At 44.4% G+C, this 27,644-nt stretch overlaps 1 protein-coding gene across 6 annotated transcripts in view; it reads left to right on the top strand.

Moving 5' to 3' along the window:
* Positions 1-333: 333 nt before the first annotated feature.
* The window catches only part of LOC126523914 (uncharacterized), a 171,241-nt gene continuing 143,930 nt past the window's right edge, over positions 334-27,644 (top strand). For 4 of the 6 annotated variants that reach the window (XM_055066990.2, XM_055066988.1, XM_055066989.1 and 1 more), the window contains exons 1-2: positions 334-522; positions 7,374-7,578. In XM_055066990.2, the coding sequence (XP_054922965.1) occupies positions 7,386-7,578 (193 nt within the window). In that variant the 5' untranslated portion in view covers positions 334-522; positions 7,374-7,385. Of the gene's footprint in view, positions 523-1,395; positions 1,475-7,373; positions 7,579-27,644 lie in introns of all 6 variants that reach the window. The other 2 variants (XM_055066986.1, XM_055066987.1) reach the window with 2 other exon arrangements.

The following is a 27,644-nucleotide window of genomic DNA, read 5'->3' as shown; positions in this document are numbered from 1 at the left end:
TCGTCTGAATACGACGCAAGACATTGAAGGAATCGCCGGCCGACACACGGCAAAGTGCGCGCCTAGGGACAAACGCATACAAAACAAGCAAATCAACCTTTCCTCCGTGGTACCTAGGCAAAGGGGAAAATTCAAGACGCGAGCGCCCCCAGATTTTTCCTCTCGCACCCGACAAACGACTGGCGATTCCTCAAATGAACGTCTCGTCGGCACGCCTAGGGACAAACGCCGACAACACGCGCTAGGAAACCTCCTCCGTAGTGCCTCCCAGATTTTCTCTCTCGCGCCCGCTCTTACTCGCGCCTGCGCACAAACGGCTGGCGAACGCTCAAATGAACGTCTCGTCGCTGAGCCAGGCCGCCAGGCTGAGCTGCTTCAGCGTGTGCTTCAGTCAAGCGTTGCCTTCGGCCGCGAAAAACGGTTAGCGAGTTTTTTCCGCGTTCTTCAACACCGTGCGCTTTGTTGAACTCCACGTATTGAGAAAATCACTCGCTGAAAGAAAACTCGGAGGCATACTAAAACGTAAGCTGCTTCCGCCTTTCTACTGTTGCTGTTATGATGGTTTCGAAAGTTCCGGGCACCTTTCTCCCATACATCTTGTCCCCCAAACTCGCTTTGCTCAGGCGTAACAACGGGTCGCAGAGTTTGCAATGGCCCGTTCGTTGAGTATCGGGGACGCGTTGATAAAAGAAGAGCTCCTTGCGGCGGACACAAGCGGATCGGGGATTTCGTTTCTGCAATATGCTCGTAGTCGCGAGGCCTTTGGCCTGTTTTCCGGGACCTGCTCTACTTCTTGACCCCCCTTCTCCTCCATCATTCTTCGCAGTCAGATGGACGAGGATTTTGCGTGCTTGCCCCGTCTTCCGCGCACGGCAGCTGCATTGCTGTGTGCACTCTTTCGTTTTTGTGGACTTGCACGATGTATATATAATCCTTTTTTCGATATTCCTTACCGTGTTAAAGTATAATAGCGCGGCGTGTGTGCCTTTACTGGAATCTTTTGCGGCGCTTTAGCTGTTCTTTCCTTGGAAAATCAGGTGGAGTTGTAGGTATACACGTATGTTTTTCTTACATGGCCGGCGCCGTGCGTTTTCTGTGACCCAGATATGTTAGCTGCGCGGAAAGCCATTGTAAATTAATCTCTGTCCTTGGTGCTATCAAGATTACCGCAGATTTCGGGATAAGTTGTTTCGTAAGGGGCCGGTGTAGCATATCACAATATACCGTTATATGTTTCTTACCAGATCTGCTGCTCACAATTGACCAGTGGCCCAGGATCCTGCGCAATGCTTCACATAAGATAGCAGTAGCAGCAGTAGTAGTTGTGATGGGAGTATAGAGGTGGAAAAGCATTTTTCAGCAAGTAGTTAATGTAGGCTTTTGCATGCATGTAAGCCTGCATGCAGTACCAAGACAGAAAGGCCACCTATATGCTGTTTGCTGGGCTCTCTCTACTCGGCACACAAGACATAAGGTAAATGGTTACAGGCATCCTCTGGGTTTATTGCATAGGCTCTATGATGGATGCATGTAACATACTATATTAACAGTGCAGTCTTTGGACGCTTGTGTACTGTCCCCATTACAAATTTAATTTTTTCTGTATAGCGATTGAACAGTTGCCGTAGGATGCATGGTAGATGTTTGTAAGGTTGGAATACATCTTATCACTTACCTAAAAAAACATGAGGATTGATTGGTACTGCTGAAAAATATCTTGTTAGGCAGAGCTAAATAGTGCAGAACTATGGAAAAAGTGTGAATACTCTAAAAGATCTGGTCTGGCTTGTGCTGGTTGAACTGCGTTTTCAGTTTATGGCCTGTGAAATGGTTTGGCTGTTCAGATTTTGAGTCTCATACTCGCAGCTGTGTTTTCTCTGGCCGTCACATGTACACAGACAGTTAAGCACTCGGAAAATTCTAGGGTAGCTACCTATTTGTCAGGGAATAGCACCAACACAATGTAAACAAAATGACTACAACGACGGCATGCACCTTGTTCTTGAGGTGTACGCCAGCAGACTCGGCTCGTAGCCCAACAGCTGGGGCAGCCAAGCCAAATTGTTTGTTCATCCCATTCCATCTCATCGGTGTCGCTGAGTGTGATGCTCAAGTGAATCGCAGTGCGCTACTAAAGCAATGCATGACACAAATTTACTTGCTAGACTCCTGAGATGGAGAAACTGAAGCAGCTGCTAACACGGATCCACATATTAACTTGTAACCACATGCCCGAAGCATGTCTATCCTAGACTTCTGTGTAAATCAAAACTGGCAAAAAGCCTGCTGTAAGGTGGCATGTTCTTGAAAGGGCCCTATTGGTTATGACTGCGGTGTTAAATAAGCGTCACATAGAAAATGGGCATATCTGCTGGAAATAATTTTTCTTTTTTACTAGTTCATTATGATTACAAGAGAGCCGAAACGAACGGGACAGTCTTTGCATTTAAATTTTTCCTTTCATCAATCACAGAAGTTTAACTGCTGGAGACTTACACCATACATTCAGCTTCAATCGCACAGGAGCTTTTTCTTCCAGGACATTCTTAAGCCTTTTTGGAAAAGAAAAAAATCATTGTAAACATTGAAGTGTGTCCCACTCCTCATTTTTATTGGGAGGCATAAGGCATCACATTGAAAAATTTGTATACATAACATGACTACTCAACCTTTGTGTGTTTGCACTGAATACAAAGACCACAGTCTTTGGTTTCTTCTGCCACTTGTTGCTTTAGGAGCTTCGGCATGAAGCTTTGCTTCATACTGAACATACTTCTGGATGGGCAGGCAAGAACAGTGTCATTCTATCTCTAATATTTTATGACCTTCACAACTACATCCAAGACATTAATGCTGTTAGCTTGCCCTTAAAAAAATATGGATGATCTATTGCCAAAGATCATGCAAGCACTATTGGGCAAAAAGCATGCTTTTGTAACCTTCACTGAAGCCCCTTGAAAGTAAATTGCTAGGTGGCTCTGCAGCTCATTGTGAGGGCGGTTTGAATCACATTCATGTTTGGTTTCTTTTGACGTCGGGAAAATGTATACTTGTAACTCTATGGTGCTACACTTATTATGAACGCCTACATTCCTTTGCCGTGTTACCTGGGCCAGTTTGTTTATCCTTGAGTGCCTATAGGTTGCTATGGCTTGTTAATGTGTAGGTAAATGTACATCCAGGCTGTATTTTACTTAGTTAAGGAAAAATAACACATTCACTAACGAGATCAATGTTAGAAATAAACGTTCAGTACATGTCTGAAACTGCATTTTACTGGGACATGTTCTATGGGCATGTATTTGGTTCATTAGCCAATGATTCTCCCCATTCAGTGCACTGATATTCTGAAGGCTAATGTTTGTGTGTAACCATTGCAGATACCTTTCTTGCACATCGGTTTGGCCACTCATTATGCTGTCCACTTACTTAACACAACCTGTTTTTATCAGCAGTCAAAATTAACTATTAAACATTGAGTTTGATGTAGAAAAGGAAAATGAAATACCTACTGAATAGAACAAAAAAGACAAAAGCCTGTGTGCCCAACGACTCCCAATAGAGAACCCGAGCAAATGCGGGGCTTCCATTTTGTAGAGATGCCTTTTGCCGATGCTAATGCCATTCGGCGCATTTTGCGTTTGTTAGTGACCGCGTTCGATGTTCTGCCCTCTTGACCATTCACGAACGCGAAAAGCGCAAAAGGCATTGCTACAAAATCGTGGCCCAGGGATAGGGGGCTCCTGTGTCAATTGTGCCATTTTGACACAAACACAAATTCCTTGTTAAACTGCACCCAACACAGAAAATTGACTGAAATAAGTGCCGCGCTGCACCAGAACGGGTTCGGCATGTAGCGACTGTCCGTCACTTCGTTGTCCCCGCAATGGAGATCATTGTCCCTTGCTCCAGAAATCCAGTTGGCCTCACCGTGGGGATGTTTGCCCCCTGCTTTCTTGGAACTGAAGCGGTTGCCCGACTGGGGCGCCACCATTGCTACTTGGCAAACCTGCTTTTACATTTAAACAAAGCCAGTTGACTCTCTGTTCTCAGTCAGAATGTGTTTGCCTTGCCTCCGCCAAACCGAGCTCCCAACAGGCATGTGTGCTCCAGCAGTGGTCGTGAACAGCGAGCCGATTCGTTCTCAGAAAAAAATGTGCAGCCTTTCACATTGTGCGTATCACGTGACGGCGCCTCCCTCACAGTTTCTCATAATTTTCGAGCTTATAACACTAGACTTTTCGGCACTTCCGGCAAGTAGCCGGCATGCACACGGCCACTCCCGCCTTTTGCTGCTGTTGTCAGAATGCCAGGGCGTTGCAGGGCAGCTTTATTTTAGAGTTTACTAGACTACGGTTAAGTGGACGGTGCTTCCTAGCTGAGGCACAAAACAACGAAAAGTAGGCTGAGGGTGCTGCGAGTGAACTAGATATTAGGGAGGTGCGCGTTGCAGCAGGTTCAGCGGGTGTGTCTTTGTCCCCAGGGCCGGTGTACTGTAAAACTATTCCAATCTGTTTTTATGCCATGTGGGCGAGGCCTGAGCCATTTTGACCTAACACGAAAGGCTAATGGCGGATTTAGAATAAAAAGTTGCAGTTTCATCCGAAAGGTGAAAGATTGATGGCAATAGAAAATTAGTAGATAGCTATACGAAGTAAGGACAGTAGCTTTATTGGCCGTATAAACTTGTAAACATTTCCTTGCTAAATTAACAAGCAATGTATCACACGCACACAAGCAAACATGAACCCATCTCACTAGATCACCATGGAAACTCGCTGACAAAACGCTGGAGTGAGGAAGCACGGCAGCAGCAGCGAGCGAATTGACCTTCGTGCTGCCTCTCACATCAGCATGAACTAAGCCAGCAAAAACACAGCACACACGAAGCTATCAGCACTCGGTGCGCGGCGACGATGTTATCACCCCCAGACTTCGTGGAGAACATGACAGCGATGGCAGGAATGCACCTGGAGTGTTCATATAATTGCTACTGCAATAAAAACAGATCGGAATCGTTTTACATTATATATACCTGCCCAGAACTGATCGCAGCTCTCTGGGTCTGTGGTGACATATGGTGACCCAGATGTTCCCGCATCGATTGCACCGCATAATTTCAGAACATTTTCTGCTGTCCTCATGAGCTTCGCGCAGGAATATAAAGCTTGACTGTAGTGCCACTGATGTTTGCAGCTTTACAGAAAAGCCTGCACCGTGCCACTGCTCGACCCACTCTTCCACATTCTAGTACGCCATAGCTACAAAGCGTGCTTCTACTACATGTTTTGTGTTGGTTTATTTTGTGTTTTGTTGTGGTTTCAAAGTGCGCTGCCATATTCCATTATTCCACCAAAATTCAGATTGACCTGTACCAAACTGCTTCAAGAAGAAATTTTATTTGCTCTCAATTGCTCCAATATGAAATTTAGTCTGCTCCAACTGCTCCAAAAATTGCTCTGAAATGACTTAGAGCCGTCCCACCCCTGCAAACAGCGTAGCCTACGGGAAGGCATCATCTTCGTGTGGTCCTGTGGTTGTCTGTGCTGTTTTCTCAGAAAGTTCATGTTCAACCAACCAGCCCAAGTTAGCACTCCAGTCCAATTAGTTGACTTTTGAAGGAAACTAAAATGTTTGATGTGGTAACCCTCAAGACTGGTAGATGTATTTTGTTTATTTATGAGGGTTATTCAATAAAGGCTGAGGCTGATTCTCTGAAACATTTATTTCTGATCGTTACTCACCAAACAATTGTCGCCTTCAATGTATTCTACACTGAGTGCAATGCACTTGTCCCAGTGTTTCTGCCATTCCTGGAAAACATGGGTGAAGCCATTGTTCGTGATCCGCTTGGAAGCTGCCTCCAAAGCCTTGACTGCATTCTGAGTCGTATCAAAATGACGTCCGTTCAGTTCGTTTTTTGCCCTGGGGTACAAAAAGGAGTTGCAGGGGGCCAGGCCGGTACTATAGGGTGGCGAGGGATCCTTGAAATGTTTTTCCGAGAGAGAAATTGAGTCACAGTGTTCGCAGCATGAGCCCTTGCATTATCATGGTGAAGTTTCCAATTTTCCGCAAGTTTGGGCCTTTTTTATAAGGTGTGTTCTCTCATGAGTGTCTCCAGAACACTTTTGTAGTACTCGGCGTTTATCATCTGGCCCGTAGGAACTGAATGGGTGTACACCATTCCCTTGTCGAAAAATGTGAGCACTATTGCCTTGTTTGCCGTTCTTTGCACTCTAGCCTTCATTGGTCGAGGCTGCCCCTTTTCAACCCGCTGATTGCTTTGACACTTCATCTCTGGGTCATAGCAGTATACGCAGGTCTCATCTGCAGCAATAATGGTCTTCCACCAGTCTTCACCTTCTGGGCACTGCTTCCACTTGAGACAGACGTCTACACGGTTTTGTTTCTATACTGGGGTGAGCAGGCAAGGGATCCACTTCGTGCAGACTCTCGATGTATGATGTTTGTTCAAAATTTTGTGGGTGCATCTTGCTGAGATCTCCAGGGATTGGGCAAGTTGCCTGGCAGTAAGGTGTCCATCGGTTGGTATCATTTCAGCTGCTGTGTTGGCAGTTTCCACAGAAAGGGCTGCAAGATGTGCACCATTCCCTCCCTGCAAATCAGGGTTGCCCGGCCCTCTTTGAAGTCTTTAACCCACCGAAATTATGTTGCACAAGACATGACATCCTCACCGAATGTACGAGTCACGTAGCCGTACGTTTCTGTGGCTGTTTTGTTAAGCCGCACACAAAACTTGATCGCGTAGCGCTCTTCATGCAAAGCTGCCATCGGTCACACAACCAGCACACTTGGAAGCTATAACATGTTAGCTCATGTTTGGATGCATATTGCTGCTGCTGCATTGGAGGGAAAGTGATGTAACATCTGGTGGAAAATTAATGGTGTCGCAACGTTTACGAATTATGTCAAGAGATAATGCAGTGAACGCACAGTGAAGAGCACCAGACCCAGTCTCGGTCTTTATTGAACAACTCGTATTTAAGTTGCCCTCAGGGCCCAGGGGCATAAAAGATGGGAGTGGGTATGGTATAATTAAAAATAAAAAGAAACAAATAAAGAAAAAATAAATTAGTACTGTAGTTTTATTAGGAGTACATTTAAGATCTTACTGCTAATATAATGTTAACTAATGCATCATGAAGATGTTCATTGTTCCTGATGGCTACAATATCGGCAATAAGGAGGTTCCACTCTGGCGAAGTGGGAGGCAGGAATGGCTAAAGATGACTTGGCAATAAATGTGCCAATGCCTACCTTATAAAAACAGTCAATGCATGGTCAAGTGAACGTAGTTGATCCTCTTCAACTTCAAGGTCTAAGCATCTTTGCTTGTACCACTGTGTGGACAGCTTCCTGGCCTGATGGAGGGTGATGGCCGCAGCCGCATCCCGAGCCTCCTAAGGCGCAGTGCCTCCGTGCGAGTCCGAGGGGAGCGGCATGCTGCAGCGCCTTCCTGCTGCAGCCACCCGTCGGCCGATGGGGACTCGGTGGGGAGCACAGCCAGCCTCGTGTCCTGCGGCTCAGCCACGGGCCGACCAGCTGGCCAGCAGTCGGGTGAGCTGTTTGCTTCTCTGGCAAACCCTTGGGGCCTCTTTTTAATCTTGAAAACTGAGGTTGTTGAGCGCAAACGTACAGGGCATGAAGGAACACAAATGATGTAGGCTTTAACGTCCTTTATATTTGAGCTGTGCAAACATGGTTTTCAAGAACAGTGTACCAACTAGCCTGTAAGTGTATGCTTTTGGGACAAAACTTTTCTTCATCTTCATTATCTTCAGACTGTTTATATGCATTGCAAGATGAATGCCTGTCCCAGCAATCTCAAATCAACCCTGTCTTGGGCTAGCTGACACCATTCTATGCCTCAAGTTTTCTTATGTGATAACATAACTTAATTAATTCTTTGCGATCCTCGGTTTCGCTTACCTTCTCTTGGCACCCATTCTGTGTAGATTACCAATGCAGTTCATTTTGTCTCCCTAAAGGGACACTAAAGGCAAATATCAAGTCAAGTTAAAGTGATAGATTATTGCTTGAAAACGTCTGAGGCATCAGTGTTTGAGAAATTGATTTAGTAATAGAGAAATTGAGGTAAATGCAGGACAGGATTTGCCACTCACGCCGGACATTCAAGTACTAGCCCGATGATGTAGGCACTTCTAATTATAATTCTGTCACTAGTAGTCATCCTCTCATAATAAAAAGATCATTGCATTGCATTATGAGACTGAAGAAAATGCTACTTGTTCAGTTCTATTAAATGTTTAGAAAAGAACTAATTGACATTAACCTTGACAACGACGCGGGCAGTTGAAAGTTTTCGTTTTCACTCGACTCTGCGGCACCTGCGTTTTAGCAGTTTCGTTATCGCATAATGCTGTGCTGATTTTACTGGGTCGGGAAACTTACACAAACTGCAAATAGCAGAGAATTCCACATCCATGTGAACTCGCGGGATGTCTGAGTGGTCCACGCCACTTGACTGGAAGCAGCTGCATCAATCGGCGAATACAATGCTCTGTCTTGGCTCGATCTCTCTGTGGCCACACGTTTGCGCTTAGCGCAAGGGACCATAGCACTCTCTTGTCAGGGGCATTTTACACATTGGCGGCAGTTAAAGGTGGTGATGACGTCTGCAATGCCACCGCTCTCCTGCTTAGGGGCGGGCCATTTGAATTGCACTAAAATTATGTGGACACTTCAGATGCAATTTGCTCATAAACTAAGTATTTTCTTGGCACTAAACAAGCGCGGCAAGGTTTCTTGAATGGTACTTTAACAGTCCACATTCACTTAGTATTTGTCTGTAGTGTCCCTTTACGTAAGGGATGGGGTTACATGTTGCTGTTTTATTAAAATAGAAGATCTGTTAGCCTTTGCAAAAACATCAATGGACAACTTATAGGTACAGTTTTGTGGGGAAGGCCATTCCAAACTGGTTCAAAAATGAGGCTGTTAAAAAGTAGTAGTTCGAGAGCGTGGGCATGAAACCTTGAAGTGGATGATGGCCAGTGCGCTTTGCAAAAAGAGAGCTAGTTATCTGCCCTGCTCATTACATAGCCAGACCAACTCCTTCTTTTCTTCCTCCTAATGTCAGCTAGAATATCAGCTACCCCCATTTGCTCTCGAATCCACACCGCTGACTTCCTGTGGCTTAACGTTATACCTAAAGCTTTTAATTTGTTGAACAGTCCTTAACTCATTCTCAAGCTTCTTTGTTAATGTCAAAGTTTCTGCCCCATATATTAGTACTGGCAAAAGGCAGTGATTGTACTTTTCTTTTCAAGGATAATGGTAACCTGCCAGTCATTGTTTGGTTATGCCTGCTGTATCTGCCTTAGCCCATTTATATTTTTCTGTAAATTTCCTTCTCGTAATCGAGGCCCCCATGAATAATTGACCTAGATAAATATACTCTTTCGCAGATATTAGATCCTGACTGCCAATCACAATTTCTCGTTATCTTGCCAGGCTATTGAACATTACCTAGCCTTCTGCATACTGATCCTATCCTATTCTTACGCTTTCTCGGCTAAGGTCCTCAATTACTCGTTGGAAGTCATCTACAGCACTGCTGTACAGGTGAATGTCATCTGTGAAACCTCAAATTGCTGAGATGTTCCTCATTGATTTCCACTCTTAATCCTTTCCAGTCTACTACTTCTTGCAGGAATTGTTCTCCTTATCCTTCTCATCATCATAACCTCTTTCCTCTTCTTTGTGTTCACTGCAGGAGAAAAGGCTCTTCTGGCCATTGTCAGCGGCTCCCTTTACAAGTCTCTCGCTGCCTCACTTTATACCTGCAAAGTTCTGTCTTTTATGTGTTTGCATCTTTTTTTTTCTCTTGCGTTATTTTCACACTGCTTGCTTTCTTTCTTTTCGTGCCTTTGGCCTAGACTGGAGAAGTTATAGCTGTATACAGCACATGATATCCGAACAGCAGTTACGAGATGATTCAGAGTGTGCTGTTCACTGCTCCAGTTTTTAGATGTGATGCAGCAGGTTAGGATGAGTATCTGATGCCAAGCCCAAGTGACATTGCATTGTCACTGGCTCGCCACATTTTTCACCTTTACACAGCCTAGCCGAAATGGCCCAGGTGAACCTGATTGGCGCAATAGCCGAGGCTGCCAAGCATTCACATCGGTGCCGGCTAAGAGCCACAGCATCCAGTTGCGGCATGTTCTCGCTTCTTCATCTACCAGTTGCCTCAACATCTCCTTCCCTGCTCTGTGGGAATGTCCCCTGACTTTGCACTTATTCCCCAAAACCTGAATGCCAACCACGTAGAGAGGTCTTACGCAAGGCAACATCAGCACGCTGTGTACACCGCTGCCAGCTTTAGTGATGAAGCCTCAGCCGTACTGCCCTCGCACCACCACGGCCTGCAACATCCCACTAAACTGGCTGCGATATCCGCTGCATGTGACGCCGTCCTCAAGCTTACTTTTGCTGCTCTTCACTCAGCACACTATTTATATGGACCCCGCAGGGGCTTCTACGTCAGCAGGCATTTGGTGTGTTGCGACACCACGTACCCCAGCACACGAGGGTTGGACCCTCCCGCGTGTAGCCGTGCGCAGCTTAGCAGTCTCCGGGGAAAGGGGGCTCCTGGGGGTTGAGCCAGCGCTGGGCGTTAGGACCTTTAAGGTGGAGGCAACACACTCTTTGGCCTCTGCTTCACGTAGACGGCACTACCAGACTGACCCACCCAGGGGAACTCGGCAGTCGCCTCTTCCTGTCTCCCTCTTCAATCTTTTTCTTTCTCTCTCACTTTCATTCTGTCCTGTCTTCTACTCACTTATTCTTACTTCCGAATTTCCGGGCAGCAAGGGTTAACCGTGTGTAATATATTCAACCTTGGGTATGTACATTAGGTTATAGTTGCGGTGTATAGCTGGCGTCTGCAGGTTTCTTGGAACCTGTAGGCGCCAACCGACCGGTGGTTGTAGCCACCGATGCAGTTTCTTCCAGTCAAGTTCCAGCCCTTGCTGGAAAAAAGAAAAAGAAATCATCGCAATAACTGGAAAGGAAAAGATCTCATTCTGTGAAGCGAGAAAAAGGCTAGGGCACTTACCTCAAGTAAGCTATGCCAGTGTGATGCGGCAGGGGGCAGCGCCACGCCAGTTTCAGGAGCCTACAGTGTCCACGTCTGGGATCCTTGTGGAAACTCCATCTGCCCCCTTGGTGGCTGCAGCCAGTGTTGCTCCATCATCATCGAAGACGGGCCTGCAGACCACAGTGCCTCAGGGCCCAAAGTTGAACCGAACTCCACTGCGCGAGACGCATGTCTCGGCACCTGACTCCCGATCATCCAGCGCCTCAAAGGAGGCAATGGAGGTCAATCAGAAAATCTTGGCGTCAGTGACGCCAAAAGATCCGTGCCCCTTGGAGCGCTCCAAGCAGGAGAAACATCTTGTAACTCCACTGAAAAAGGGACAGGTAACCTGAATGGTTACTGCCCCTCATAAGAGTAATCAGTTTTTTAATACATGTCACCTACAACTTGTAAGCTCACACACTTAATTTTTTTCAATTCCAATAAAATGGCTTTCATCATTCATTGGAATTGCAGAGGCTTAATTCACAATCTAGGTGACGTCAAATACATTATAAATAAGTTATCACCAGTGGCATTCTGCCTTCAAGAAACAAACCTAGGGCCCAAGAACAGTCAAATCCTTAAAGGTTTTACTGTTGTCCGAAAGGACTGCGAACACTCTAGTCAGGAGGAGTCACCATAGTCGTTCAGGGCGGCACCCCTACACGAAATGTTCAGTTGAATACTTCTTTCGAGGCTGTCGCCGTCACGGTGTTAGAAGTACAGGTGGAACGACGGAGCACTGCCGCCATGCACTCGCTGCATTGAACTTCGGTACCTCCGCTCCATCGTGCCGCTAGATGGCAGGAGCAGTTGCGGGGCCGACAAATCTGGCGACCCGGCTCCATTGCGCATTTGTGGACAAGCGGTCGCCATCTAGCCGAAGCAGTTGGTGCCTTGTTGCGCCCTTGTTTTCATTCTTTTTGTGCGAGGACAAGCTGTGCTATTCGTGTGAGCAAGACGTGGAATGGGCAAGAAGTGTTTTGTGCCACGGTGCAAATCTGGCTACAAGACCTGCCCTGAAAAAGTGTCGCTTTTTGCTGCACCCCGAGAAGAGGACCGCCTGAAGACATGGCGCCATGCGATTCCGCGCAAGGACCGCGTGCTGCAGTCGACGGACTACGTGTGCGAGAAGCACTTCGAGTCGAGGTACATTACGAAGATGTGGGAAGCAGTTTATAAAGGGCACGTTCTTGTGAGTGCACCACGAAAGGCGGCTCTGGCAAAAGACGCCATGCCGACGAAGTTTCCTGACTGCCCTGCTCACTTGACAAAGACAGAGAAAAAAAGAAAGGCGCCTGTGGACCGCTCGCACCCTCCTGCTAGCAAACGTAGCCATGTCAGACTGGAAAGTGCCACCAGCTTTGAAGAACTCTCGCCAAAGCAGACCTCGCAGTCGTGCGACGTGGTCAGCGAGATAGATCAGAGAAGCTGCGTGGGATCTGATGCCACAGTATTCGATGCAACGCCAGTCACAGTGTCAGCCACAAGTCTGTTTGAGGAAGTTTTTGAAAATGTAAATAGCGTTCCCCTCCCAACAACAGCGTGGGCTTGCCACAAGGTTAACGTTGACGGCTTGAGAATGGCCACGTTTTGTGAAGTTTTCATGATCAGTGCGTCAGCTACACAGCCAGATGGTTCCGCTACTGGCGTTAACTACAACTACTATGCTGCTGCGCCCAGCCGTGTCGTCATGAAAAGAGTAGTGAGTGTTGACGAACAACTGAACGTAAGTGTAGCTCTGCTGGGTAAACGTACACCCCCTGAATACTTCCAACTGCCTTGCAATGTCAGTAGCTGGAAAGATATTGAAATGCTTGTCAGGCGGGTGGGCGAAATTCGCTTGTGTGCCGGCGGGCCAAGTGCCAAGCCATACCCAAATGTACAGCCAACAAGTGGTCTTATTAATGTCACAGGCCGGTGGCGTCATAAACAGTGCACATTAATTCTCAATAGAACAGAAAGCGTATGCACACGTTGTCAGTGCCTTCCAACGACACTTCGCGTGCATCAAAAACGCATGCAGCGCAAGGCCGAAGAAAAAAAGGCCCCTCAGTACTTCCGCACGGCCAATGCTTGAAGCAGCAGTGTTGTTGCATTTAGAAAGGCCCAGTATGCACTGAAGAGATCAGTTGCTCGTCTGACGACAAAAAGTAAAGTCACTGAGCTCCCAATTGAAAACAGCACGGGAAAAGCTATCAGCTATATCTGATGAAGCACTGTGTGATAAGCTGCGTGAGTTGGACATTCCTGAAGCGCAGGCAATCGCTATTAAAGAGTGCATAGCAGCTGCTAAGTGTACCAAGAAGCAGAACAGATGTTATACTGAGGAATGGCTCCTACTCTGCCTTCTACTGCACATCCGCAGCCCGTCAGGATACTCTTTTTTTAAGGAGCAACAACATCCTGCCGCTGCCTTGTGTTTCAACTGTGAGAAAGTATCTCTCAATGGGATTTGACACTCGGTTTTTCGCCACCTTGAAGAAAAAGTTGGCGACCAAGGACACTTTCCAGAAGCATGGTATTCTGATCTTCGACGAGATCCACATCCGAAAAGAGATGAGAGTGAACGCGACAACTATGTTTTACACAGGTCATGCAGACTTTGGAGGTGAAGTGGAAGTGTCGCAGCAATTGGCAGACCATGGACTTGTTTCTACATTCCGTTCCTTTGGTGAAAATTATTCACAGCCTGTTGTGGTCTTCGCAAGTCATGGTCCTACAAAGGGCACTGTGTTGGCTCAGCTCATCGTAAAAGCCATTCTTCTGCTTGAGGATGCTGGTGCATTTGTAGATGCAATCGTCTGTGATGGTGCTGCAACAAACCGGTCAATGTGGAAACAGTTTGGTGTGGCAGGAGCGCTTCATGATACACAAAATAGCTTCATCAGTTGTGCATGTGAGGATCGACTTGTTTTTATGCGTTGCATATTGCAATCACTCAGTTCAGCCCTTGGGTGCGGCCGGGCAGCCACCATTGGGGGTATCAGCCATCATAGTGGCTCATACCCCTACACTAGAGTTTTATGCGTTGCATATTGCAATCACTCAGTTCAGCCCTTGGGCGCGGCCGGGCAGCCACCATTGACCTTTAGCGCAACCACGTGACGTGACGTCACGACAGCCGGAGGAAAAGCTGGGTCCCAACACAATATGCAACGCATTCTTGGCTTAACCAAGCTAAGCCTGGCCATTTTTGTTTTCTCGGATGTACCACACCTTGTCAAATGCGTGCGTAACCGTCTCTGTGTCTCTCTTGTTTTGTGTGGATGGCACCCGCGTTTTTTGGTCGCATTGTGACAAGCTCTATGTAGTAGACACTAAAAATGAAGGCAGCCTCAGAGTTTGTCCGAAGCTTTCATTTTCTTATTTAAACCCAACAAACACAGAAAAGATGAGAGTGAAACTTGCAACACAATTGTTCAGTATTAGTGTTGCGAAAGGTTTAGAGTTCTATTCTAACAAAGGTACACCGGGCCTTGAAAATGTCAAAGGCACCGTCGATTTCACAGTGTGAATTAACAACCTTTTTGATGCCATGAATCGCAGACACCCTAAGGAAGGCCTTAGATTAGCGGAAAGGATTTTGAAGTGCTGGAATCCTCTCTACAGTGGCTTAATGATTGGGAGGAAGAGGTCAAGGCAGGACGAATTCACCCTCAAAATTTTCTCTCACGAACTACAGCTGAGGGCTTGCGAGTGACTATTCTGTCGACAATTCAGCTGTCAAACTACTTGTTAAAGAAATGTGATTTCAAATATGTTTTTAATGCAAAGTTTTACCAAGACGTTCTGGAAAAGTTTTTTGGTGTCATACGCCAAGCTGGGGGCCAAAATGAACATCCCTGCTTGCCGACGTTTTTGCAATTATACAGCATGCTATCCATTTACAGTCTCGTAAAGCCACCCAAGTATGGAAATTGCCAGTTACTGCCCAGTGAAGAGCCACGTCTCCTTAGCTTGTCTGATTTAATGTCAGCTTTTAAGGAGGATGTTCCCAGTTAATCACGGCTGGATGAGCTGAAGAGTAGGCTTGACGGATTCGTGCAAGATGGCATTGAGTGTGAGGATGTATTTGACTCTGTACCTGCATCAGACAGCATCACCGACTGCATAATTTACTATCTATGTGGGTTTCTGTGCAGGAAAGTCCTAAAAAACACAAATTGTTCACTGTGCAAGCTTGGATTGACTGCAACAGGTGATATGTCAAGAGCTGAAGCAGCTCTTGTAGTTTTGAAAACAAGAGGAGGACTGACGCACCCAAATGCTGCCCTATTTCATCTTTTGAAAGAAACCGAAAGAAAATTTCAGGAGCACGCTGGCGATAAGCAAGCGTATGACTTAACTATTGACTTTGTGTTAGAAAATTACAACCTGTCATTTCCATGTCAGGAACATAAAGTAGACATCATGGCACAAGTTCTTCACTACTATGTAGGAGTGCGGATGCGGCAGTATTGCAAGCAACTCAAAAAGAATGAGAGCAACAAATCTCAAAAGTTGCGCAAGCTTTCAAAACTAGTCCAGTGAGTTGCTGCCTCGAAGTTGGGTCATATTTCTTGTTTTTCACGTGTGTTTTCAATACTGCTTTCCTTTTGAGTTGAATTCATGCTGTCTTGTTCTGTTTGTGACGAAGCACTGAATGAAAATAAAGCAATGTGTTCACTAATGATGCATCTCTACATCACTGCTAGAAAAGGTGCTGTTTTTGAGTCCATCCACACCGTGAGTTGGTCCTTTCCTATGAACCATCACTACCTGCGTGGGCCTTCCATCTCTCCCCGTGCGAGAGGTACTCTTGTAACAATGAGAATATTTAGGGTTTTACGTGCTAAAACCATGATATGATGAGGCACGCCGTAGGAGGGCTCCGGAAGCTTCGACAATCTGGCGTTCTTTAACGTGCACTGAAATTGTACAGTACACGGGCTTCTAGCTTTTCCCCTCCAACGAAATGCGACTGCCGCGGCCGGGATCAAACCAGCGACCTTCATTCAGCAGATGAGCACCGTAACCACTGTACCACCGCGGTGGACTGGCTGCGCTCGTAAAGACTCCACACATCCAAATGGACGTGTTCCTTAAAGGACTAAGTCTTAATGCTTTCTCTGGGCAACTATGCAAGACAGACACTGAAAAATATCACTCAGATGGGAATAAACAAGGATCGGAAACACATACCCATCACTGAAAATATGTCTCCCCTTCTCGTGGTGCCAAATCAAGACGTTTTTTCATGCCCTAAAGCGTCGCCGGTGCCTCAAACTTAGCTGCTGGCACTTCGCTAAAATTCACTGTATTTAAGTGCGACAAGCTACCGTTAACAAAGGTTGTATTCATCAGACATGCTTTATGTGTGATCAGTGACCGCTAATTGCTTCGAATGTCTGAGACAGCAATCGACAGTACGTTTTGCTGTTGTAATACTACGGCTAATACATTATTTTTGTCTAACTAGGTAAACATTACTTCCACAAACAAAACTAACTTCTGTCATATGCCTAAATGCACGATTTCACATGTCTGAATGCGAAGACATCCCCCTGTCACGAACTTTCGAGGTGGTGAATTGACATATTAAACAGATAACTATAGCTGTATCACTAAAATCTCGTATTTGTTCGCCGTTTTAACCTTCTTGCGCTCGCCATAGCCTGAAGGCTGACTTCTTTTATTTGTTTCGAGCGGTGTTCGCGGCCCCGAAGCGACCACACATGACACCTCGCATCGGCCTCGGGTACTGTGGCGCCATCTCGGGCCCTCTGCACGAGACGTGGACTGAAGTTTCCCCTTTCTGGAGGTGCCGTTAGTCCACCTCAAATACTTCTAACACCGTGGTCGCTGTCACCGTTCTATCACCGTCACCATTCTATCACATAAAACCATCACCATCTGTTCTCTTTACATCCCACGCCATACTCATTTTACTACTAGACAACTGGAAAATCTAATACACCAGTTGCCGGAGCCTTTTGTTTCAGTAGGTGACTTCAATTCCCATTGTACCCTCAGGGGCAGCTACAGAACAGAACAAAGAGGGCAAGTAATCGAAGATTTTATTTTGTCTAACAGCATATGTCTTTTAAACTCGGGTTCACCAACATATTTTTCACCAAGCTCACGCAAATTTAGCTGTCTCGATTTAGCCTTCTGCTCACCGTCTGTCTCTAGTGATTTAAGTGGGAAGTCCTAAACACTTCATATGGAAGTGATCATATGCCGGCATTTATCAAACTATCATCCACATTACCTACCATAAACTCTAAGCCACGTTGCTGGAAAATACATCTTACCGACTGGCCGCTTTTTGTGAAATATGCAAAACTCGAAGTCTTTTCAAATGAATTCGGTGTAAATGAAATTAATGAAAAGTTCACTGTGGTTTTAATTTCAGCGGCAGAAGAGGCAATACCTCAAACATCTAGCCTTGTGCGCAAAAAAAATATGAACCCCTGGTGGACTCCTGAGTGCACAGAAGCAAAAAAGCTTCAAAATAGGGCCTGGGGCATATTACGAAGACATCCCACCTGTACCAACTCTTATGCTTTAAACAGGCCAAAGCCAAAGCACGATTTATCAGAAGGCAGGCAGAAAAATCATTGTGGAAGAAATACATATCTTCAATAAACAGTTCAGTCACATATAAACGAATGTGGGAACAGGTTGGAAAGTTTCGATGAGATTACTCATCTTACACAATACCGTTACAAGTCCAGGCACACAAACAACAATACAAGAACAGGCAGATATACTTGGCGAACATTTTTGTGATGTATCCAGTTCAGTGAATTACCGTATTTACTCGCATAATGATAGCACTTTTCAAAAAAATTGACTCAAATTCAGGGGTGCAATCATACATGGGCTAAATTTCCCACGAAAAGAAACATTTTCTTTTTTATCCCGCATTTACTGCGGGATGACAGGCAGGCGGCTGCTGCTGTCAGTGTGGGACACCAAAACAAAAATGGCGGCTCGCGGAGCTAGCCGAACGCACCGAACGCGATTATTTTTCTTCTCGTGAGTACATTACATGCATTGAAACAGTTTCTTCCTTATCGGTAAAGAATAATATCATTAATATTGGCAAGTTTGCGACAATAACGTAGCCATGTCCACTTTGAGGTGACAGAAACAGAGATAGGTGCGAAATCTGACTGTAAGATGTAGAGTTTAAGTTCATAAAAGTTATGACCTGTTTGGTTTAAACGCTCGGCGATGGCTTTGGGAAGCTTTTTAGCTGTGTCCGCACAATGTCAGTTTAATCTGATGTTCATTGATTGTCCTGTTTCAACAAATGTATTGTTTCTTACAGAATGAACATTCAAGCATATAAATCACATCCGAACTTGTACAAGTGAAGCTAGATTTGACTTTATGTGTATAACTATTTGTGGTGCTTTTAATTTTAATGTCACTTTGAAGGTGCCTGCGGGTATTGCACCTGGGGCGACATGTTTTTGTACGGGGCAATGCTGTTGGCTGACTTTTGTGTGCACTAACATGTCTTTAATGTTCCTGTTTCGGCGATAGGTAACCCTAGGTACATCGGGGAACGCTTTTCTCATACGCTCGTTACTTGATAATATTGGGTGGTATTTTCATAGGATGTTGTTGGTGTTTGGGAGTGCATTAGAATATTTTGTTACAAATGCCTGCGGTCTGTCAGATTCTAGTGTGGGCTGTTTCTTCGCCAATTCCGACTGTCTCTCCAGTCTTGATGCGGCATCATAAGCTCTATCGAGAGCAACTTGGGGATAGTTCCTTTCTGCTAGCGTTGTTTTAACGTCATTTAGGTGGTAGATATAATCGTGGTCTTCACTGCAGATTCTTCTTATTCGTCTCACTTTTCCGACAAAAATTCCTTGCTTGCAATGTCGCGGGTGATGACTGTTGTAGTCTAAATATTGCTGGCTATCCGTAGGCTTCCGGTAAAGTGTCGTTCTCAGTTTTTCGTTTTCTGTGTTGATCGTCATGTCCAGGAAGTTGATCTGACTAGGAGAGTGGTGAGCAGTAAATTTAATACTCGGGTGAAAGCGATTGAAATGGCTAATTAAGTCGGTTAAGGCGCTTGTGCTGTGTTCCTATATTATAAATATGTCGTCAATGTAACGAAGGTAGGTGTGGGGTTTTAAAGGGTGGGATTTCAACAGGTCTGCTTCAAGCTGTCCCATGAAAATGTTCTCATACGTGGGAGCAAATGGCGTACCCATGCTTGTGCCGAAAATTTGCAGGTAGTGAATAGAAACGAATTCGAAATAGTTGAGCGTGAGAACTAATCTAAGAAGCAATAAGTAAACTTCAGGAGCGTGCGCTTGGGGATTGATTGCGAGGGATCTAGAAACGGCTTCAATTCCTTCACTCATGGGAATGTTGGTGAAAAGGGCAGAAACATCCAAAGTGACTAGAATAGCGCGGTTAGAAAGGATTTGGTTGGCGTTGATGCCGTCGATAATTCGAAGGACGTGCGGCGTGTCTTCAGAAAGATGGGTGGGTGGTGGGGATGTTTGACAGGTGGTGATTTAAGAATTTAGACGGTGACTCAGTAGGTGTGTTGTTATTAGACACAATAGGCCGACTTGGAATTTCTGCTGTAAATATTTCTTCGACCAGAACTTTATGTATTTTAGGAAGATAAAAGCGGCCTGCTTTTTTGTTCTTGGGCATCATAAAGCGATATTCAGATTGCGTGATTAGTTCCCTGGACAGGAGCTCCGCTATTGTGTTTATCACAATATTGCTGTAATTTGAAGTTGGCTTGGAGTCGAGTTTTCTGTAATGGGTGTGGTTACTCGATCGTTTAGAGGCCTCAATCTTGTACTTTTTTATAGGCCAGATTGTGATACTGCCGCCTTTGTCTGCTGGTTTTATTACAATATTGTCACGTGGTAGTGACGGTGAAGAAAGCAGCAATATGGTGGAATACAAAACTAGCTTTTATTGGGCGAACCTGTGCCCACAAAAACAGGCTACACTTATAGCACAACGATAGCGGCGAACACGGTCGGCGATCGTCGGAAATCTGATCAGCGGGTCAAGCGCGTCGGCTTTTATAGAGCAGTCATCGAATGTTCCAGACTATTCGTTGGGACCCGCGTGCCTTCCACATAGTTCTACACCATTCGCGTCAGGCGATGAAATCAGATAACACAAGGTTCGGCGACAACAGACCGCGGATAGAAGCATCGATAACTTTCCAGAAACTTCGGATACATGCAGGCGCGTCCCGCGCTGTGTGATAGCATTTGTTAGGCGGCAAAGCGTGGTCGCCCGATAAAGATAAGTACACGTGTCAATATCATTCCTTTTTGCAAGTTCTTTAAGGATTTGGTGCTGAGCCGGGGTCAAATTTTTGTGTTTCCGGCAATGCCGCGCCGACTCTAGAATTTCCTTTGATATCAGCTTTATGTATAAATCCAGGTCTGGGCACTGCTCGGTTTCTGGTGTCCACGTGCTAGGTGGTCTAAGAGAGTCTCTATCTTGTTTTCCTACATCTGGTCTATCGAAAAAGAACTTGGTGCGCATGCGTCGTGAAAACTCTGTTATATCTTTGTGGAGTTTGTATTCGTTTACTGCGTTGTTCGTCGGACAGAATGTTAGACCACATTTCAGGAGATCAACTTCTTCGGGGCATAGACTCTGGGGTATGTCTACTACATTGCTGCAGTGCTCTGGATGCTCGCCTGTAGGACTGTCGGTGGAGCTACGTGCTGCAGGGGTTACATTAGTTTCATTGGGTGTATCTGCAGCTCTAATATCTTTGCGCTGGTATTTATCTAGTAATTTTTCCTCCTTAGTTTGGACGAATTGTTCAAGTTCTCTTCTTTCCAGTTCATATAACTTTATGCTGTCTGGCCTTGGCCTTGTGCCCAGCATTCCTTTATTCTCAATTCGACACGCTAACACACCTTCCCTCGTTGACGCACCCACCTGCCTTACACCCTCTCCCCTTTAGAAAAACCCCACCTATATATACTGTGGCGAGGAATGCATACATCGCCTTGAAGAAGACAAGTCCACTTGTCGAAATGTTGGCTCTGGCTTTCACCTTGTTCTCGTTTTGCTCATCACATGGACATATGGAATTTTGCGAGACCTGGCTGACCTCGGCATCCGTGGTAAAATGCTGAACTGCCTAGCTGATTTTATGTCTAATAGAACATTTCAGGTATGTCTGGGCGCAGTACATTCCCATACATTTACACAGAAAAATGGCTGTGTTCTCAGCACGACACTCTTCATAGTAAAAATGAACTCAGTTAATAAGATTATACTGTCGTCTCTTATGCTCTGTGTACACGTAGACGATCTCCAAGTGGCTTTCCGGGCCTCAAATTTGCCAACCTGTGAAAGGCAGCTTCAAACCACAATAAATAAACTTATAGTTCATTTAGTGGCATTGACAGTCTGTGGGTCATATTCCGGGATAAACTGCTTTCATTGACCTAAGATTTTATTCCATCTAAAATGGTTTCAGCTAGGCGCTGCAAAGATAAACCTTGGATTAATAAGGCTTTACATTCATCAATTCAGAAAAATCGCGAACTTACAAAATATATTGCAAAACAAAAAACCCAAACTTGTGCACAAAGCTAAGGGATATCAGCACGAAACTTAAAAGCAAATTGAAGGTTGCGAAGAATGCATATCTACAAGCCTTAGCAGGTAAACTAAAGACTAATCCCAAAGAGGTCTGGCGGTATATCAAGAGCAACAAGAAGGATGACACTGGCATTCCGGCCATCGCAAATGATGGTAACCTAATTAAGGAAGAGAAAAGAAAAGCAGAAGTTTTGACAAGTATTTTCATTCAGTTTTTACAAAGCCATATAGCATTGCTATTTCTGACACACCGACACGATTACCGCAAATGGAAAACATTGTGTGGGCAAGGAAGGAGTGGAGGCTTTGTGTTTAGTCTGAACGTGCATTCAGCGCACGAACCCGATTTGATTTCTAATCATGTTTTGAAACACTATTCAAGACAGATAATGCCTTTTTTAGTAATATTATTCAACAAGTCACTAGATATTCAAAAGCTGCCCGAAGATTGGAAGACAGCCAGCGTGACTTCAATATTTAAAGAGGGTGATCGTACACATGTAGGCAATTACAGGCTGGTATCTTTAACTTCATTTTGCTGTTAGACGCTTGAACACGTCCTGTACTCTAATCTGATGAAGCATTTTTAAGCAAATAACTTTTTTACCTCGGCTCAGCATGGGTTCCGCTCTGGTTTTTCGTGCATAACACAACTAACCGAATTCATGCATGGCATTGCACTCGGCCTGGACCATGATGAACAAATAGATGCACCCTTCCTTGATCTGCGGAAAGCATTTGATGTCGTTCCGCACAATCTGCTTTGCCTAAAATATTATCATTCCTAGGCATTCCTGAACATATTCTCGGCTGGATAAAGGATTATTTACATCTGCGCAAACAGCAAGTTCTTAATTTGGTGACATCAGCTCCAATGCATGTGCTATCGGGAGTGCCTCAAGGCTGTGTGCTTGGGCCACTTTTGTTTCTTGTTTATATTAATGATTTAGTAGTAGGCCTTAAATCAACAATTAGACTGTATGCCAACGACTGTGTCATGTACCGTAAAGCGAAATGCCATGCCGATATGTCTGTCTTACAGGATGACCTTGAAAAAGTGTCTGTATGGTGCAACCGGTGGCAGATGACTGAATACCGGTAAATGCTACCATGTGCAGTTTACAAAGAAAAAGAAAAAAATTCCCCAGTTCCTATTGCATAAATAATATTGCACTCAGTACCACTGAGCATGTTAAATACCACGGAGTTACGTTTTCCGAAACGCTTGACTGGACTAATCATGTTAACTCAGTTAGCGCGAAAGCTTACAGTCTTCACTTTTTCGGATGAAATTTTAAGCATTGTCCTTCATCATTGAAGGCAACCTTGTATTTAACAAATGGCAGGCCTACTCTAGAATATGCATGTGTTACCTGGGATCCGTACACTAAAAACCTCAGAAACACAATAGAACGCGTGCAGAAGCAAGCAGCATGCTTCGTAACAGGAAATTATAATTTTACTAACAGAGGATCCGGAATACAGGAAGGGTTGGGTTGGAAAACTCTCTCTTCACGCAGGAAAATCACAAGATTGAAATTCCTTTACAATATATACAAAAGTAAAACTGGTATCGACAAAACAATGTTCATTAAGGAGCCGCATTACGTTTCATCTAGGAGAGACCACGCTAACAAAATTAGAACTTATCAGTGCCGTACCAATGTGTTTAAGTACGTGTATTCATTTTTTCCTAACACGATTAGCGATTGGAATGAGCTCCCTAATGAATAGTATTGAAAATGCTATTGAGAGCCATATTCTTTGAATGTTCTGTTATTCATCTCTGCATGCACGCTATTTTTCTTTTTTTTAGTTACTTTGTTACATACTTTGTTTGATAATTTGTTAGTTTGTCTTCTGCTTTTGCGAATTTCAGGGCTTAAAAAATGTATTTACTGGTATATTTTTTTATGTTCCTGAATATTTTTCTATTGTGACCACCTGTATTTTAACCCCTACGATAATGCCGTGCAGGCATTGTGGTGTACCGAATAAATAAATAAATACACAATGGGCTAGCAAAAATAATTTCCATTTCTCCACACAGAAAACAGCTACTATTTTGTTCTCTCAGAAGCGAGGGCTACACAGCAATCCAGTCCTAAAATTGAATGACGCCATACTGCTGGTGAAACAAGACCATAAGTTTTTAGGAGTAACCTTTGACACCAAACTAAACTTTCTAGCTCACATAAAAGCACTAATGAATAAAGCAAATAAAGTGCTAAATATCCTTATAGTTCTGTCTCATAAACATTGGGGTTCCGACCGAACGTGTCTTTTTGCGTATCTACCGGTCTCTTGTGCGCAGCATTCTAGACTACGACTGCATGGTTTAGGGCTCAGCCAGACAGCCTTACATTCGACGAATTGATCCAGTACATAACCTAGGACTGCGACTGGCAAGTGGTGCCTACCGAACATCACCTGTCCAAAGTTTATATGTTGAGTGTAGTGAGAAGTACATATAGATGTGGCAAAACTTATCCGTATCACTGCTCGCGGGCGCGCGCAGCCTCCGCTGAGTTTGTTTTGGTAGAAGATGCGAAGGATGAGCACAGATGGCAGCAAAAAGGGGCGCGTTTTTTAGACAAATGTTGCGGAAATACAACAACGTGTACGGGCAGCTTTAAACGGGCTTTGCTTCTGTGTTTAACGCCATTCATCGGAATGTTGCGTAAATGCAACAAGGTGCAGTAAAGGGTTAAACTAGATGTTAGCTACAGCAATCTCAAATTGATAGTCTGGTGTGCCCCCAAGGAAGCATGCTAGGGCCAGTACTCTTTAATATATATGTCTCAGATGTCAGCCTCCTACCACTGAAATCAAAACATTTTCAGTATGCTGATGACACTGTGATAGCGCTACAAATGAGTGACTATAACCTGGAATGTAAAATCTTCCAAAGAGATATCAGTAATCGTAGACTGGTTCGCACACAGTTCAATTTTTATAAATCATCGAAAAGCTAAACTAATCTGCTTCAGGAATTCACATAAAGGCGCTTTCGTTTAACATGAATGTATATTTGCACACCCCACATTGCAATGCATGTACAGTGAAACCTCGTTAAACTGTAGTTGGCGGGAGCTAGGAAAAAGTACATACGAAACAATAGTACTGTTTAACCGAAATAGCATGAGATCGCCCACTTACCTGTCGAAAACGGAACACAGAACTTGGAGAGAGCGCGATGGAAGGGGAAAAAACATGCAGTATTTATTCACTTCGCACGACAGAAGTTATTTTCGTTCAATGCCACAGCGACCTAGTAGTGACGACAGCGGCCTCAAACTTGCTGAAGCTGCGAGCCAGCTTTTCAGCCAGCTCCCTCTTCTCGGCAAACACTCGCATGGCAGATTCCTCGTTGGCGTTATGTATTCTCCGTGCACGTGCAAGGTAGCGCTGCAGAAGTCGTGGGGTGCTGTTCTCGTTGCGACGATAGCATTTATGAGGCTGACGTATTGCGCAGCTTCTGCCATTGTTGGGCCTGAATCGCCCGTGCTGTCGCTTTCCCTGTCGTCCTCATGCCTGTTACTAGTTGACACTTCGACAACAACAGAGGAAACAATGACGAAAAGTTGAACCTCGTAGTTGACATCTCTTTGCGGTCACAGCAGTGCTGCCGAGCAACTTCTTCACATTCCAAGTGCCACACACCATAGTCAACAGTAGATCCCTGTAGCGTGCCAGTGCCGACTTCGTGTCACGTTCGATAGCACGAACGATGTCTAATTTTTCTTCTATTCTAAGCACCCGGCGTATTTTTTATCCGAGGTTCAGCAGGACGCAATTTCTTGGTTGCATGACGCCATAACGCTCTCTGGCACGGCGCCGAAATGATGTTGATGTTGATCTGGCTTTACACACAAGTGGACGAGGCGCTTGGAGGCCGTTGTTCCGACCTCTGAGGCTTGTTGTTCTGCCAGGCCACCCGATGGAGACGACGCACCACTGTGTTTGCACGACGAAAAGTGGAAACACTACGTGTTAACCAATATGTTCACAATAAGCTGGTACGGTTTGTGCGGATACAAAACACATTATGTTCAATGGCTGCTGAATCAGGGATTTAAAACTTTTAAAACGGAACTACTGTTTAAGCGGGTATGGTTTAACGAGGTTTTACTGTATTTGTCAACCATTACAGTTTGAACATGTGGTTAAGTATTTAGGCATTTTATTTGATCAGCACCTTACCTGGAATAACCATGTCATACACATTTGTGGAAAGCTAAGAGCTGTCGCGGCCATGATGTATAGTCTGCGCTGGAAAACGCCTATTGACCTAAGTGTTAATATATATAAGGCAATCGGTAATTACATATGGTATAACGTTACATGGTACATGTTCTGACTATAAAACCAAGCTATTGATCGCGTAGTCAAAAGAATTGTCAATAGCATAACTTATGGAGCCGGACTAGAACAATCAAACAGAAAAGAAAAGTATAATATTCTAGGAATACTTGGAGTAAAGGAGCTTTTTTAGTATGTGGTTGTAACACGCTATTATTATTCAAATTCTTTTAAAGTATTGGTAAAGAAAGATGTTGCGTAACGAAAAACAGAAAGGTATTTTAAGCCAAGGGTTTTTATGAAATATGGAAAGAAAACAAGAAATTATTATGTCCCTGATATTTTTAATGAATTTGATGCAACACTGTATGATATAAATTCAAAAGGTAAAATGATGAAACATATGAGGAAGTAGTATTCAACTGTTTATTGTAATATGTGATTTTTATTGGGATTCTTATGTGACTGGAAAACATAGTATTTATTCTTTGTGTGTTAGAATATTCTACTTTGAAGTTGTATAATTTTGAACGGTAATTGTATGTTTCATATCTGTGTTGAAAGCTGTACCACCTGCTGCTTGGTCTTGTTACAAGCACGATGTGCTTAGATTGACCAGCAAAACACGATTTGTCAAAAAATGTATTTGAAATTAACTGATTTGATTTGTCTGCCAAAACATGCCTCTTTTTTCACTGCTGAAGTTTATGCTGTATGGGTTGCAGTTAAAAAGATTATCACTGGCAAACACAAAAACACACTCATATACACTGATTCCTTAAGTACACTGAAGGCTCTACATATTAAATCTGAGTGTGAACTCCTGCTAGGGGATATACTAACATGGTCGCGCTTAAAAAATACAGGAGATCAATTCATTTCTGCTGGGTACCAAGTCATGTTGGGATACTGGGTAACGAAGCAGCTGATAGATGTGCGTCGATGGCAGCATACAAAGACATAATAAACACAACACTTCCATATAGAGATAGTATCCATGTCATTAGGAAGGCCTTAACGTCAAAGTTGCAACACGAATGGGACCATTGTACAGACAACAAGCTACATCTCACTAAACCCGTACTAGGTAAGTAGAGGTCGTGTAACCTTCAGGAGTGGTTCTTTCAAGTAGTTCTATGCCGACTACACATTGGGCACACACCTCACACGCAGTTATTTACTTACAAAAGAAGACGTACCAACATGCTAAAAATGCCAAGAACCACTAACAATCATGCATATATTACTCTCATATTGAAGTACAAAGACGAAACCTTTTGCACAACCTATATCAAATGCACATACCTTTACATCGTGTTTTAATTTTAGGAGATAATTCGATAGTCCCTGTACCTGACGTACGTAAATTCCCAGACGACACTGGCTTTTTACACAAAATATAGATTAACACAGCCTTTCTCTTATTAAACAGTATTATAAAACACCTCGTGTTTGGCGCAGTATAGCCTTAGCCGCTTTTGCACTGCTAAACCACGTTTAACTAGTTAACTAAATACTTGTAAGGACTCACAGGCCTCCATAAAGGCTTGTGCATGGCTGGACTCGCCGAACAGCACTGTACACTCTATACACCAGACAATACGAATCGCTG

This window comes from Dermacentor andersoni, chromosome 6 (assembly GCF_023375885.2).
Source record: "Dermacentor andersoni chromosome 6, qqDerAnde1_hic_scaffold, whole genome shotgun sequence".
Taxonomy (NCBI): domain Eukaryota; kingdom Metazoa; phylum Arthropoda; class Arachnida; order Ixodida; family Ixodidae; genus Dermacentor; species Dermacentor andersoni.
Note: the sequence above shows the minus strand (reverse complement) of the source record. Positions and strands in the feature narration are given on the sequence as shown.